This window comes from Antedon mediterranea, chromosome 7 (genome assembly GCF_964355755.1).
Source record: "Antedon mediterranea chromosome 7, ecAntMedi1.1, whole genome shotgun sequence".
Taxonomy (NCBI): domain Eukaryota; kingdom Metazoa; phylum Echinodermata; class Crinoidea; order Comatulida; family Antedonidae; genus Antedon; species Antedon mediterranea.
Window position 1 is genome coordinate 16,574,961 of NC_092676.1, and position 15,467 is coordinate 16,590,427.

The following is a 15,467-nucleotide window of genomic DNA, read 5'->3' on the forward strand; positions in this document are numbered from 1 at the left end:
AACACATTATTGATTTTTCAATTATTGATGCTTTAAAATATTCACTTAAGCTTGGAAACTAAGGTTTTAAAATAAACAAACGCCACTCATTATCTCCATACATAATCCTAGCCTGTGATTGGCTGAAAGTTCAAGCAGATTAGATTTCATGAGTTTAAATGGTAAGTGTTTTTTAAACCGATTTAAACAGTGTTTGCTGGGAAATCATACTTATTATTAGTACATATACATTTACTTGTATAATAATGTAAAGAAGGTGTCTGATAAGTTCAATTCTTCTGACTTTGCATCTGAATTTGTTAACCTGATTGTTGGTATAAGCGAACCATTATGATGAAGTTCGTCTTTTATTTGATCAATATCTATCAGGATCTTTAAAAGAATCTACACAAGCTAAGAGAACACAGAAAATAACTACCATTTACTACCATGTCAATGACAACACTGAGATTAAGAACATTAAGACATTTTTATCGCACATAGAGACCAAAGCTGAACTTACAAAATACCTGTCAGAGAAGATACTTAATCACTTCAAGAACAACACGAAGAAGGTCCTAGTAAAACATCACACGTCCATGATGGCAAACAGTGCAATCTCTCAGAAATTATCATGATGCCAGAGATGACACACGGACAACACACATTGGAAGAAGGGGACCAACTGGTCTTATTGAATGCCTTTGATTGTATGAACAAAGACCCAAAGTGCCAATGTTGACATATTTTCTGTAGATACTGATGTCTTTATCCTTTTAACAGGAAGCTATTCTCCACATTTTGTAGGAAAAGAGGGGAAAAATACCTATATGGGAATGCTATTACCGACTTGGAAAACAAATATCAGCAGCACTGATTGGATGGTACGCATTTAAAGGTACAGATAACACAGGTACATTAATTGCTGGTCATATCTTTGTTGTTTTTGCTTGCTTTTTTATTTTTAAATGTATTTTTACTGATTTCACTCCGGCCGCGCTTCAATCCGGCCGCGATTCATTCCGGCCGCAGCTATGGTGCGCCCAATGAATCTTTTTTTTTGACACGTTTTTTTGTAGAGAATCAAAATAAACATTTGTAAAATACAGTATATTTTTTCTCTTTCAGGATCACAACAACATCGCAAGTGTTTTAAATCAGGTCTAATGCTAAAACAAAATAATTCATGTGTTTTATCTAATGTAATAGGCTAGAGTATATTAATTGTATGTGATTAATTAATGTAATTGATTGCAATGTACCCTATAATTATGTCATATCATTTTTATCATATATAAATTAAAATATAAAATCATTGTAAATTGGACTGTAATAAGTATGGGTAATGGCAAGATAAGTGTTATAAAAATAAGGTTTTTAACTAATTTTTAATGTTAATGTAAAGCTATAAAATGTACATAGAAAGAAATTAAATATTCAAGCATTAAACGGGTATTTGATTATTTGAAAGGAAAAAGTTAAGTTAAGTTTAGTTTGAAAGAAAAAGCAGTTCCAACTTCTTTGAATGTTAATGAAAAAAGTAAAATTGTTGCTAATAAATATTCAACTAGTTCCATTTAGGCTTAAATTCTTTTTTCTTTAAAATTCTTTTGGTCACCAAGAATTTGTTATATTATTCTGAACAGTATAGAAAACGTAGATATGGGCGCTCCATACTAACGGCCCCCTTTTTGCACAGGTAAGTCGAATTGAATAGCGGCCGGAGTGCATAACATCGCGTTAAACTGATACGGCGGCCGGAGTGAAGCGCGGCCGGAGCGGAGTGATCGGCTTCACAACAAAATATTAATCGATCACCGCTGCCGTAAATTGTTTTATATCATTATTAATTATACTCCAAGCGGCCAAGTAGTAGAGTTGATTGAAAGAAATCATTCACAGTTCTTTTCTTGAATTGAACTCATTGGGCAGTGAATGCTGGTAGGCCAAAGTTTTTATATTGTGTTTTTTGGGCCTTGGCCTAGCTAGAGGCTTCATCTAGCCTACTACCTAGGCCTAGGCCTAGTAGTAGCTGCCTAGGCGATAGACCTACCTTTTTGTAGTATAGGACAAGTAAGAAGGTCCGGGTCCATCCCATCCCTGCTTAGAGATCTAGGCCTAGCCTAGTCTAATTAGGAATGGAGGTCGTGTTGAAAAAGAGCGAGCTTATTTAAAAATAAATAAGTTGGTAATAAATACAAAATAGTGTAGGCCTAGCTAGGCCTAAATAGTATTAGTATAGTAATTCAATTAATTTTGTTTATCTTAATGTCCCATTCCCTACGTTTTTAGATCTAATTCGTCTTTAAACGGTAACAAATGTGAAAATAAGTCGATTACTATAAATCCCAACATTTATTGCGCGCGGATTGATATTTTCGTTTTTCTTCTTTTTTTTCACCCACTTCTTATAGTTGGAGCACAATACTGTACCTTTTTAACAACAAAGTTTATTCTTCAACAGAATGATATAATTTATAGTGCATAACGCTATATTTGAATACTTCAGAGCCAAATATGGCTAGCCCAGCTAGGGGTTCGACTACAACCATGGTCATTGAGAATGATGAACAGACTGAACAGACTGAAGATGTTGTACAGGGGTTTATGTCACAAAGATTGTATATTGACCTGCAAAATGAGGAGGAAAATGTAACTTCGGCGACACCCAGTTTATTTGATTTTGAGTCTCCACATCCGCCAAGGTTTGTTTTTAATTTAATTAATTAAAGTTTTTTGTTTCAGTTGCTTTTTAAAAGATGAAACAGGCTTCCATCTATGAAATTTTGTTCTTGTAATATTTACCCCAGTATTCCCACCACCCATCCTACTGTAGATGCTTTTTTTAGGCAGAAATCATGAATAATGCATGAGCCTATACCACTCGACCAAACATTTGGCTTGGTGAAAAGGTATTGTGCGATTTCCATGCTTAAACTATATAGTGCTTTTTATTATTTAATTTAATCATTCATTTATCAATGATTTATATAATTACATTATCCTGTATACTATTTTTTGTTCTCACCATTGTATAGCAATTCAAGAATACTAGGTCAACGTCTTGCTGAAGTTGCTGGAGAGTTTGATACACAGTATAACAGAACTATTCAACCAATAGTTCATTCACTCAATATAAGACCTGGTACAGCCTTTGAAGCATTTGAACGTATTGCAGAACTGTAAGTCCTTTTGAATTTTGCTAGATTAAGGGACCCCTCAGGATACAAATTTCTTGTAGGAGATTTAGAGGGCTATCCCTGGTACCATCCTAATATCCCTTGTTTTGTTTTTTCTTCTGTGTTTGTATGGTATCGATCTGTTCAGACACCATATATAATTTACTTCTTATTCTACAATATCTATGTTAATTATTATCAATGTATGATAATCGGGATGATAATAGTATTATCCGCATATTAAAAATTGATGCTGTACAATATTGTTAATAATTATAGGGAAATAATGGAGCCTACTGAAGGTCCTTATACTGTATTATACTTCCAGGGTTCTCGGCATACAGTGCATTTCATAAGGCTTGAGAAGAGCTACTGCTTTGAAAAAATAAAATGAAATTTATTAAAACCCAGGCTTCCCATATGTATGATGGGAATTAGTTCCTGTAAATGGCCTGTATGAGTATTTGTTACAATTGGGCCCACATTAGAAAACTACTGAGAATCTAGGCTTTAGATCAATGGCTTTAAGAAATATGTCTTAAGGTGTTTAGCAGCCTACAGCAGTGGCATAAGGACTATGGGTGCTTAATTGCTATACCGAGGGGCCCCAGAGTTTAAGGGGCCTGAGAGCATGAGCAACCAAATGCAACTACCAAGCGTCAGTGGGTGGGCTCTTAGGAGTGCTAAACCTAAAAATGAGCATCTCTTATATGCGCTATAGGAAGCTGTTGAATTTTAGATATGAATTAATGCACAAATTTTGTGGATCGGATGTTGTGACATCATCATATTGCCAGTTGAATTATAAACGTTGAATTTTCATATTTTGCGTCATAGTTCATAACATTTAAAAGAGAGCGCATCCATATTCTATGTATCCAAATTTCTTCAACACGGAATATGTTGTAGCTCAGATAATTCCCTTCCAAAATTGCTATCTACGTGCTTCATTTTGATGACGTCATCATGTCAAAAAGTTGAATGAAAGGCGGGTCCCATTATTTTCACCTATTCTTCACTATATGTAGTATATACAGTATATAGTGTATACTATATATACTTATAAAAATAAGAGAGCACACTAACATTTTATTTTCTTAAGGTCACAATGGCATAATCTCTTTTATGTGCGCAATACTCTAATGTATGACGTGCATGTGGTGTTTGCATGGCGGATAATCTAACTTGTCCATAGTGATGAGTTCAAATCTAGTTATTATTGGTAATTGAAATTGAGTATTTCTTGTCTTTTATTAGTTTGTTCAAAGATGGAATTAATTGGGGAAGGATAGTTGCTTTGTTGATGTTTGGTTACCGAATTGCAATAGATTTTTCAAGGAATGCAGCAAATATGATTAAACAAGTTATAAAAACAGTTGCTAGGTTTATAATAACTCACCGGATTTCAAAATGGATAGCTGAGCAAGGAGGTTGGGTAAGTGTTGTTTTATTTAGTTTTACACTCTCTGTTTGCGAGTGCTACAATTACGGTAATTGGTTTTCCATTGTTTTTTAAATTTACTTTATTACAGTAGCTCAGTATAAATAATAAAACAACCATTAATATAAATATCGACACAAATTTGTATATTATTAAAATAGTGTAATATGTTATAAACAAACTTTAATAAATTTATTATTATAAACACAAATTATAATAACTAGATGGTACGCTCGCTTCGCTCGCGTAACATCTAGGTCGTGCCCACAGATGGTTCTCGAATACACAGTAATTTCAGCGTAACAAAACTGGTGATTTAAAACGTACGTACCGCAGGACTATAATACATTGTCGTTTACAGAAATGAATAAAAAGACACGATGATTTATGTAGTCAACTAAAATTAGCACCCTGGGAATTACTTCCGAAGGAGAAACTTATCACAAAATGAGTCCAAATTTTTGATTTGAACTCATTTAAAGAAACCCAATTTGTGTTTTTATGTAACATTAGGGTTGAGGGATGGGAAAGCGGATAGGTACAAAGAGGAACAATTTTTAAATATATTCTTTATTCACTCAGTAACGAAATATTTTGTTCATGTTTTATTGGCCTATAAATAATATACCTCTAAATACAGTCAAACATTTGCGATTTAATACTTTGTTAAAACTGTCACTGTCATAATCGATTGAAATATTAAAGTACATGTCACGATACACCACTACGACGTTTATATTATTGGTAATTATTAATTAATACAAACGTTGAGAAGGAACTGTCAGTATAAAGTTTATTTGTATATAATAATGTGTTTATATCTAACAGTAGAGCCTAACCACAATCTCAGTAATAAAGTTTATTTGTATATATTTTTATATTACATCTAACAGTACGAACATTCACAGTAAGAAATGTTCGATTCAAATGAGGACCAAAAATAGTTAATAGATATTTACAGTATTGTCAAAGTATTGCAAGTTTATTCTCAAAGGGCCCATATATTTACCTACTGTATGTGTTAAACCAAGGGCTCATAAATGTACCTACTTGTGTTAAACCAAACTCTGGGATGTTCCATTCATCGCAAATCAATACATTTGTATAATCATATATTAAATCTATCAAAATAGTATTTTTTAAGAAAATCGGCCTGTCTTCAACATTATGATGCTGTACTCTAGCTGTTCAACCAGTTTTCAGCTATTAAAAACAATTATCGTAGGAGGAGATAGGAAAATGCGAAGCCTCCTCGCATTTTTGTGGCGGGTATTTTTCAAGATGGACATCCATTAGACAGTGTATACCACGATCGGAAAACACCCCTATTTGGGGCAAATCGTTGAACCTAAATTCGTTTTAATCGTCAATAATTAATTATCTAACTTAATTTAATTAGTAAACAGGGTTACATCAGGTGGTTAAAATCAGTACCGAAAGTACGAACCAACTTTATATACCATCGAGTAAAAATTCTAGAAGTAAGGCGCGATTTACCAAATTTTGCCCTTACGTAAATTTATATATAGATTATATACCCATAATATATTTAAGATGTATTGTCCCTTTAACTAATTTAAAATAAAGAAAAAAAAAATTTTCGAAAAAATGAAGTATCATAATACTTTATAATAACTTTCACCAAAAATTAGTCGAAAAAAACCATTTAACTGAAATACAGCCGTTTTTCAAAAAAATAACTTTGACTTCCAAAGTCAAAGTTTTCAATCAAAACATTTCTCTTAATGCAACGCGCTTGTTTGGCTACTCTGTATGAATAATCATAAAACTTCCTCGTGATCTGTGTGAAAACACCTTCTCAAACGTGACGAGTTGTAAACAATCCTAATTAGCATCATGCCTGTTAATTACTTAAACTTGCTGTTTTTGGCTCGAATTTTTGACTAACTTTAATATTACTTTGATATGGCCAATTTAGAATATTTTAACCTTCATTTTTTGTGTTTCAAGGGACAATACATCTTTAAAGTACTGGGGTGGATTGCTATAAAACAGTCTTAACTGATGGTCTTAACTCCCCGATTAAAGCCGGCTTTATCAGATAGACGGTCTTATTAAAGCCACTCCTGTTAGACCATTGCTATAAAACAGTCTTAGATAAGACCGCGTAAAGTAACAAATTGAGGGCGTACTTTGCGCGTAGAATACCAAATAAGGTAATGTTCGTCACGCTTGTTCAATTCACAATCATAACAGTACGTACATTTCTACGCGAGAAAATCCATTCTAGGCCTATATAAGAATAAAATCACCATTATTATTTGATTTAACACTTAAAACTCGTTCAATTGGTTGTCTTTGACGATAAATAATACGTAAAAGCAACAAAAATAGAGGTTTAAGACTGTTTTTAGACTCCTTCGAGCAGGCTTTAATTTTAAAGACCGTTTACAGGTTAGACCGCGGTATAGCAATGGTCTATAAATAAAGACTACTTGCTACGTCACGAATTATAGCCGGCTAAGCGCTAAGACCGTTTATAGACCGCTTATAGCAATCCGCCCCAGTATGTACATATTAAAGTATACTTTTGTTCATAATATTATGATATAAATAGACACCTGAAAATGTAATGTAAAAGTTACTCATCTATTATATAATGCATTCATATTACTGTATATTATTTATTTTTTAACTCTGTAATTAAATAAAAATATTTCTTTTTGTTTTCAAGGTTAGTGCAATGACTGACTTGACTAGAAACACTGGAGGTAGAGGCTTTTACATAGTTTCTGCTCTAGCTGTATTGGTAATTGCTGCGTTGTACATATCTCGAAGATAAACGTACCGATGACAGAAGAACATGTTTTGTATGTGGGCTGCATCAGGAGTGTTGCGTCACAACAAAACATCCTTTTACATTCCAAGTTTTATGCTGGAAGGTCCATTAAGTTCATCTTAAAAAGAATCATCCCCCCCCCCCCCACCCCACCACTCTTTGGTCTGCTTCTTTTCAAGATACATTAGTATGGTCTTCTTTTCGAGATAGACTTGTTGAAAATCAAAGGTAATTTATTGCCAGATAATATATGATGCAGATAATTATAATATACTAGATGGTACGCTCGCTAACAGATGATTGAATTTATATCATACTGTACATTCATTTTACAGTTTAAAATAATAATTATTTATTGGAAACTTCACTTTTACAACAGTGGCACACTTTGATGATGAAGGTGCATCCAAGTAATAACTTAAAATGAAACAAAATAAATGTTGTGTGAAATACAGCATACAAGAATAAATAAAATTATTAACTTAAAAATGAATCAAAATAAATGTAAAAAATAATAAATAATAAAAAATAATAGAATGTAGTGTGAAATACAAAACATAAGTCTTACAAACAAAAAATAAAACAAACAAAAAATAAAACAAACAAACTTAAGCAGAATCAAAATATATAAAAATGTTCAGATACACACAAAATAAATAAATAAATCATGGTATGAATCAAAATAAAGAGTATAACGGTGTTTGTAATACTCAACACTAAGGCATAAAATAACAAAGATACTTAAAAACGTATCAACATTAACTAAACAGCTCTCACCGCCGCGGCCCGGTACGTTTATCTGGTATTTTGATCACAAGTATGTAAAATTGGCAGATAATGTCTCAAAAATCCTATTACCGTATTGTAGTAGCAATTCACAAAATGTTCGCATTCATTTCAAAATGAAGCCCCTCTCTTTAGTTTGCAAAAGTAATCTCGAAAAGAAGCCCACCTTGAAAAGAAGCCTACCCATTAGTACTTAAAAAAGAAGCCCATGGCCTGAGGTTTTAAGGCATATTACTCTAAACAATGAGATATATATCATTGTGGTTGCAGGATTTTCCCACTGGCGTTCTATGTGTGACATGAAAACCAGAGGGAAAACAACATTTATGATGTTTTAATAGCCTGATAAGATAAGCAAACTGTACAGTGTCAGTGTACTGTTGTATGTACTCAAAATGCAAATAATTACTTAAATTTGAATAAAACATGATTTTTTTTTTCTTTTGATATTCTGAATAAAAATATGAATGAATGAATAGGATTCAATATTTCAAGAATCATTAGGAATTAGATATGTCTATCAAGTATATTTATAGTTTAAATTATCAGAAATACCAACAAAGTGTTTCATAATTCTTAGGTAGTGATTTGAGTGGATTAGAGTTTCTCTGTGACTCTTAAAAATGTAATTTTTTGGCTATTTGGTGTTCCTTTGTTTGCTTTGTTTTTTAATTCCATCTTACTGTTAAATTTCCTAAATAGTAATGAGTAACTAATTTTGATTATCAGCATCATGTATGCTTTATGGTTCTTTTTATTTCTTGTTCAGTATTATACTGTAAGATTGATAATAATAGTTGATTTATTTGTAATTAACTGATGTAATAACAGTATTATTTACCTTTTTATCTATTCCCTAATAGTTATTAACTTACTAAATACATTCCTAATTTATTTCCTGCGTACCAACGTTGCTTCTTATTAATGCTTTTGACTTTTATTATCCAATATTTATTTTTTTGTTGAGATTTCAAGTGTCTTTCTATTGATAAAAACCTTTTTGTCTTGCTATACTCTTCCCTGGTTATATTTTACTATGAATTTAATATTAATTGGTCCATTGTTTTGAACGTTCATATTTAAGAAACAGTAGCAATAAATAATAATTGGTTTTATATGCTAATAAATGATTGCGGATTGTTACCCGTTTTATGAATCTTAGTACATAATTGGCCATTTTATATTCTTGGGAATGCTACAGTTACTCTTTCTTTAATTAAGATCCTGTGAATCACACAATATCAGAAGTTACAAATTATGGTTTCAGCTTTTATTGATTAATTGTGATAATTTCAATTTTCTCTAATTTTTTTTTTCACTTGAAATGGCAGATCCATAAATAATTATTTGTTTACCTTTTTTATTAAAATTTGAATACTCTCTTCCGAATAAACATAGAAAATCATGTAGAATAAACACCCCCCGGCCCAGTGCATTATTTTTTTCCTCAAATAAAAACGCCATTCCACATATATATACACACAATATTGTATTACAACAAACTTCCATGATCAAAAATTTACCAGGCATTTTGATACAATTTTTTTGTATTTTATCACTTCTTAATTATATTAATCTTTCAGATCTAGTAAGGAGATTATATTTGATATTTGAATTGAATATAATAAACAGTAATCAGTTTTATCATTATCACTGAAAAGTTAGTTATTTTAATGAATGAGAGTGATTTTAAGGTTTAATTTAGATAACCATATAGAGAAGTGTATAAACAATTCCAAAGTTGATTGTAGTAGGGTGTTATAATTGCCATTCATGAATAAGTGTTAAAAATATAATATCAAATTTTATATGTTTTTAAGGTACTTTTATATAAACGTTTTTGTCTATTTTTAATATGGGAAAAAATGTTATATAAAAACATAAGTGATGTTTTAACATTTGTATGTGCAATTACAGAATAAAGACAAATGTATGCATTTCATGTGTCCATAGACTAGACGTTTGATTTACTTTAAAGAAGTCCTGGGAAACAAGGGGGAAATAGTTATTGCATTTGATTAAAGTTGTATTTGCAATATTTTAATCAATAAATAGATAAATGTGTTGAGTTGAGTTGTAAAACCCACCTGGAATCTGGGTGTTTCATAATGAATTTATATTTACTTTTACATATCGAAATTTCGACATAACAAAGTAATATCTTCGTGATTGACATAAGGTTCATTGTTAATATAAAGCACACCTCCCAAATTGCGACATAGGCTTGTTAAAACCCATTGATCTGATTGGTCAATAGTGTACCTCCGGGTTTAAAATTACATGTTGAAATGAATGATTAGTTTTTGCATTGAGTAATAATTATTACTCCATGGTTTTGTTAATTGCGACCACAGCAACTGTCAAAAACGTACGATTTTTCAGCAAATCAACTCTCAGTCAAAAGTCAATGAAAAAATCCAGAGGCGGTATTGAAATCATTGTTTATATGTTGACCTTCATGCTCTGATTTACGTAGATTGACTGCGTGGTGGAATAGTCGGCCCACATGATACTCCAGAAACAATCGCGCCTTTCTTCTATTCACACTACTGGATTAGGGAAATCCAGTGAGTAGGTTATATCTTTTTACTATTTCTTTGTCAAAAATTCCAAGGTTGAGAACGTGATAGTGACGTCACGTCGGGTATATATCTAGGTACGTCAGGAAGCTCTCTATTAATATTAGACAACAAGCTGTTACACAGTCATTCACAAGAGTAATTATTGCCGCTCGTATCGCGTATTAAAGTTTGATTATACGTAATACTAATAGAATATGGAACCACAAATGAAAGCGACGACCCGAACTGCATTAGGTGCTGTTTCAGACCCTGCACCCGCAACTCAAGCCATTCAATCTAATGTCGAATTGGTAAGTATGCTTCTTTTAAAAAAATTATATTTGTCATTAATTATTACTTAGTAAAACAAAATGATGCAGGCAGTTGCAGGTTTGTTTTATTCTATAGCTGTAATTTTATAACGCTTAGTTTCCGATCCTATGAATGATTTTGGACAAATTCGACCGTGATTCATTTTACCATAAGTAGGCCTATTTCTATACATTAAAGTAGTACTAAAACATGTTCCAAAAATAGTTTTATTTAAAGATTAGATTTATTTCTATGATTATTGTGTGTATACAATGTTCGTATTATTAGTAATGCTTATTAAATTATGGAATTCGATTCGATCATCCTATGCATTCAAAACCTGAATAAATGTACCCGTAAAGTTTGTGCCACGCCCATAAAAAGGAACTACACTGTATTTCAAAAGGAAACTTTGATAAAAACATTTGTAGGCCCTATAGCTTACAATTATGTTATCATTTTCAGAAAAGGTTTTAGCCTATATTATTCCCAACAACAACCAAAACAAACCTAAGCTTTGGAATGACTCGGAACACAGTCTATTCCTAATAAAATAATATCGGCGGCAAGGACAAGAATAATTGAATTCAGAACGGTTGTCATTCCTCGAAAAAATATGATTTTCTTTATTTTTGTTTTGTTTTGATAATCAATAGGCCTATGGGCAAGAGCTATTAATTATGATTAGCCCCATGTTGGGTTGAACGCATTGATCGCTCGCGTCAAAACTGTTTTTGTGTTCCTAACAATGACAAAACAAAACTGTTGACGGTATTAATTTGTGTTGTTTAATCTACAGGTAAAGAAGGATGTTGAAGAGAAACTAGGCAGAACATTTTCTGTTTACCAGGCTACACAATTTTGTACGCAAACAGTGAATGGTTATAAATATTTTGTGAAGGTAAGATAGTCCTACAGATTAGCGAAAGCTTTAAACAACCTTCAAAACGACGTTGATTATCGACGGTATTGTTTATTTGTATTGCATGGTTTACGCCGATTAAATAATAATTTGATTTCTTCGTTAGGTTGATGTTGGTAACAGTGAATTTATTCATTTGGAGTTATACAAACCAATCAATGGACAATTATCATTACTCATTGTTGAAGACAAGAAATCTGAAAGCGATCCACTTAAAAAGTAAACATCTTCCATAGATGCACTAAACAAGGACACAACTTGAGAACAATCGTCTATTGAAAGAATGCATTGTTAAATAAAAATGTTATAAGCCTACTTTTTGTCTGGGAAATTTGAGTGGGTTTTTCAATTGTATAGTACGGGTTAGGCACAGATAAAGCAAATAAAGTATGAATACTATCTAGGTCGTTAAATCTTAAAAATGGGCTAGCAATTGCGCAAACATAATTAATGATGATACAACTTCCTCTATTTTTGCAAGGTATAGAACATTAAAAGTACCAAAAAACTTGAAAAACAGATGTAAGGTATTGTGAAATGAAAAGTATGGTGAATAAAATATACAATAAATATGCCGCTGTAATTAAACGGTAGTGGTACCGTAATTAAATGGTATTTTATAATCGTTTTCTTTTGTTACAACAATAGTCACTGCAGGAGCAATAAGGTATAGGCTTTTACAATTTAGGCCTATACAACCAAGGGTCATTAACTCGTAGGTGTTTTTCTAAATCGAAAAACGTCTAATTGATATTAAAAGGAAGAACGACTCGATGTTAAGTTTGGTTCACACTTGAGCTGATACAAACTAATTACAGCCTTCTTTTGTAAGTTGATAAAATCCAGGGGCGGATCTTTTTGTTTTGTTTAACGGTGTACAGTAGTCCTATTATATTGTAAACATTTATATCAATAAGTAATTCATAATGTGATCCTTTTAGGTGTCTAAAGCAGGGGCGTTTCCCCGCTATCCGACCCTGATAAAATAAAATGCGTTGAGTACTATCCTAGTGTGAACGAAGGTTAGGATTTGGTCACATAGGTGAGCTGCAGTGAAGACACAAGGAAGCAGTGTAGACTAGGCAACGTCAGATTAGGCTTTAAAATAGTGTCGTGTTGCTGCTATCGAAATTCATATAACTATCTCGTTTATTTTGTCGATCAAAGATAAAAAATTTTGAAAAAATTATGATTATTATTTTCGAATTAGTGGTCTTCCATCAGTTTCACATATGAAATAAAAAGTGGGCAGGACGTACAAAACGTCAGCGTTGTATATTGTAATGAATGATGGCATACATTAATGAGCATTCCATATGCCTGCAAGTTAAGCTTTAAACTGCTAACAACAATATTAGTTAGGAATGGTTAGAGATTAAAAGAAAAACAAGCTATACTTGCTTCAGTCGAATATACGCCATAGTAGTACTGGTGTTTCAATTAAGAAACGTGAAAATTAGAACAAGAATTTATAATTGTAGAGGTGATATTTGTGATAAAAGTTAATTTTAGATTTTAAAAATCGCGCAAACTCAACATGCACGTACATTAATACATGTGCGCAGAGATGTGATCCTATGGTGCTAGAAACGTGTGATCGAGTTTATAGTTTAAAAGGGTAGTTTGATCACAAATATGTAAAATTGGCAGGTAACATCTTGAAAAGAAGCAGTGGTGGCGCCAGCGGGGGGGCTACGGGGGCTCTAGCCCCCTCGTCGGGGAGCCTAGCCCCCCCGTCGGGGAACACGGGTACTTTTTGTCGGGGAATATAATATACAGTAAAAAACGTTCGCGTTCACTTCATGCTTCAGCGCCTAGAAAACCACGACGTTCCATTGACCGTGAGAGTACGTCAGAGGGCTATTATGCACTTTTATGCATTCATTTATTGCCAGCGATCTAACTTACTACTAAACATTAGCTAGGTACGCACTTGTCTGGCTTTGTACGAATCGTTCAACGTTGGGTCGAGACGCGTGATATCAAGTTCCATACAGGGACCAAAATGTGTAATGTAGTTATTTTCCAGGCGAAGTTTACCGACGGTTACCGAAGGGAACACGGGTACTTTTTGTCGGGGAATATAATATACAGTAAAAAGCGTTCGCGTTCACTTCGTAGCTAGCTTCAGCGCCTAGAAAACCGCGACGTTTCATTGACCGTGAGAGTACGTCAGAGTGATATTATGCACTTTATATGCATTCATTATTGCCAGCGACCTAACTTACTACTAAACAATAGCTAGGTTCGCACTTGTCTGGCGGTATCCCTTTGTACGAATCGTTCAACGTTGGGTCGAGACGCGTAATATCATGTTCCATCCAGGGACCAAAATGTGTACTGTAGTTATTTTCCAGGCGAAGTTTACTGACGGTTACGTCGTGTACTGCGTTGACGTACGCTACACTACAGCAAAAACGAATTATGTTAATTGTTCGTATGTTCACCAATTTTTTAATTTACAAGTAACCTTCTGTACCGTGGGGCACCTAAAATAAATTTTTCATCCATTACTAAACAAAAAAACATGCCATTTTCTTATTATAGCTAAGTTATTACATTTTCAATGTCCTGTATGTCATGAATTTCTCACCACTCGGAAGTCCAGATAGTACGCACGCATACACTTGGGAGGAATAAACTTATTTCCCCGACTGAAAAAGCTCTACGCTTGCGTTTTTTAAGCCTCTAGGCCTGATGTTTCCAAAGTATAAAATGCAATTTTTTGAAGACCTGCAGCTCTAGTTTTAAACAGTTTCTTAGCTCAGCCCCAACAATAAAGCTGGTCATATTTCGAAGTACAAGAAGTGCATTTTCCGCGACCTAACATCTCTATTTTTCAAAAATTTCTTAGCTCAGTCACAACCATGATAGGGACTATTTTGTTTCATGTTTTGAAGTATATTAAGTCCAATTTCCGGGACCTCCAACTCTATTTTTCTAAATTTTCTTTGAACTTTTATTTTTTAAATTGAAAAATATGGATTGAAACAGTCATCGCGCATCGTTTTTTTGCACGCAGTATTTTATTTATGCATTATAAAAAATGGAAAAAATGGCTACCCTAAATCTGATTAAAATGACCTCAAATAACGCTAGAACGCGTTGCTTCCGGGGGCTTCGCCCCCTGGACCCCCACCGGGGGCCCTTGGCGGCCCTCTGGCCCCCAGCCTAGTGATGCTCGCTTCGCTCGCATAGCCCCCTCGTCGGGGAATGTAGCCCCCGCGTCGGGAAGATCCTGGCGCCACCCCTGAAAAGAAGCCCAATTAAGAGTAAAAAATTATCATCATTATCAACAAGAAAGCGTACCTCCCTTATCCGAGCCTGATTTGATCTAAAATTTTAACATACATTTTTACATGTTCTTGCTCTTTCTCACGGACTACCGTTTACATTTTTATGACACCATCATTAGAATAAAGAAGAACCGATGGTTACCGAGACGCGACGCAAGAAGACTAGGTCAAAGTTCAAAGTGCAAGTAGGT

The 15,467-nt window shown here is 33.4% G+C and overlaps 2 protein-coding genes across 2 annotated transcripts; both read left to right on the forward strand.

Annotated features, from left to right (window-relative positions):
- The first annotated feature begins 1,730 nt into the window (after nt 1-1,730).
- On the forward strand, nt 1,731-10,304 carry LOC140054199 (bcl-2 homologous antagonist/killer-like). Its single transcript, XM_072099103.1, has 5 exons — nt 1,731-1,920; nt 2,444-2,684; nt 3,018-3,161; nt 4,416-4,593; nt 7,295-10,304. Exons 2-5 carry the CDS (start codon nt 2,497-2,499, stop codon nt 7,400-7,402), a joined length of 618 nt encoding a protein of 205 aa, XP_071955204.1. The 5' UTR covers nt 1,731-1,920; nt 2,444-2,496; the 3' UTR covers nt 7,403-10,304.
- Nucleotides 10,305-10,857: 553 nt separating this feature from the next.
- On the forward strand, nt 10,858-12,590 carry LOC140054237 (cystatin-A2-like). Its single transcript, XM_072099157.1, has 3 exons — nt 10,858-11,057; nt 11,858-11,959; nt 12,087-12,590. Exons 1-3 carry the CDS (start codon nt 10,962-10,964, stop codon nt 12,201-12,203), a joined length of 315 nt encoding a protein of 104 aa, XP_071955258.1. The 5' UTR covers nt 10,858-10,961; the 3' UTR covers nt 12,204-12,590.
- The last annotated feature ends 2,877 nt before the right edge of the window (nt 12,591-15,467 follow it).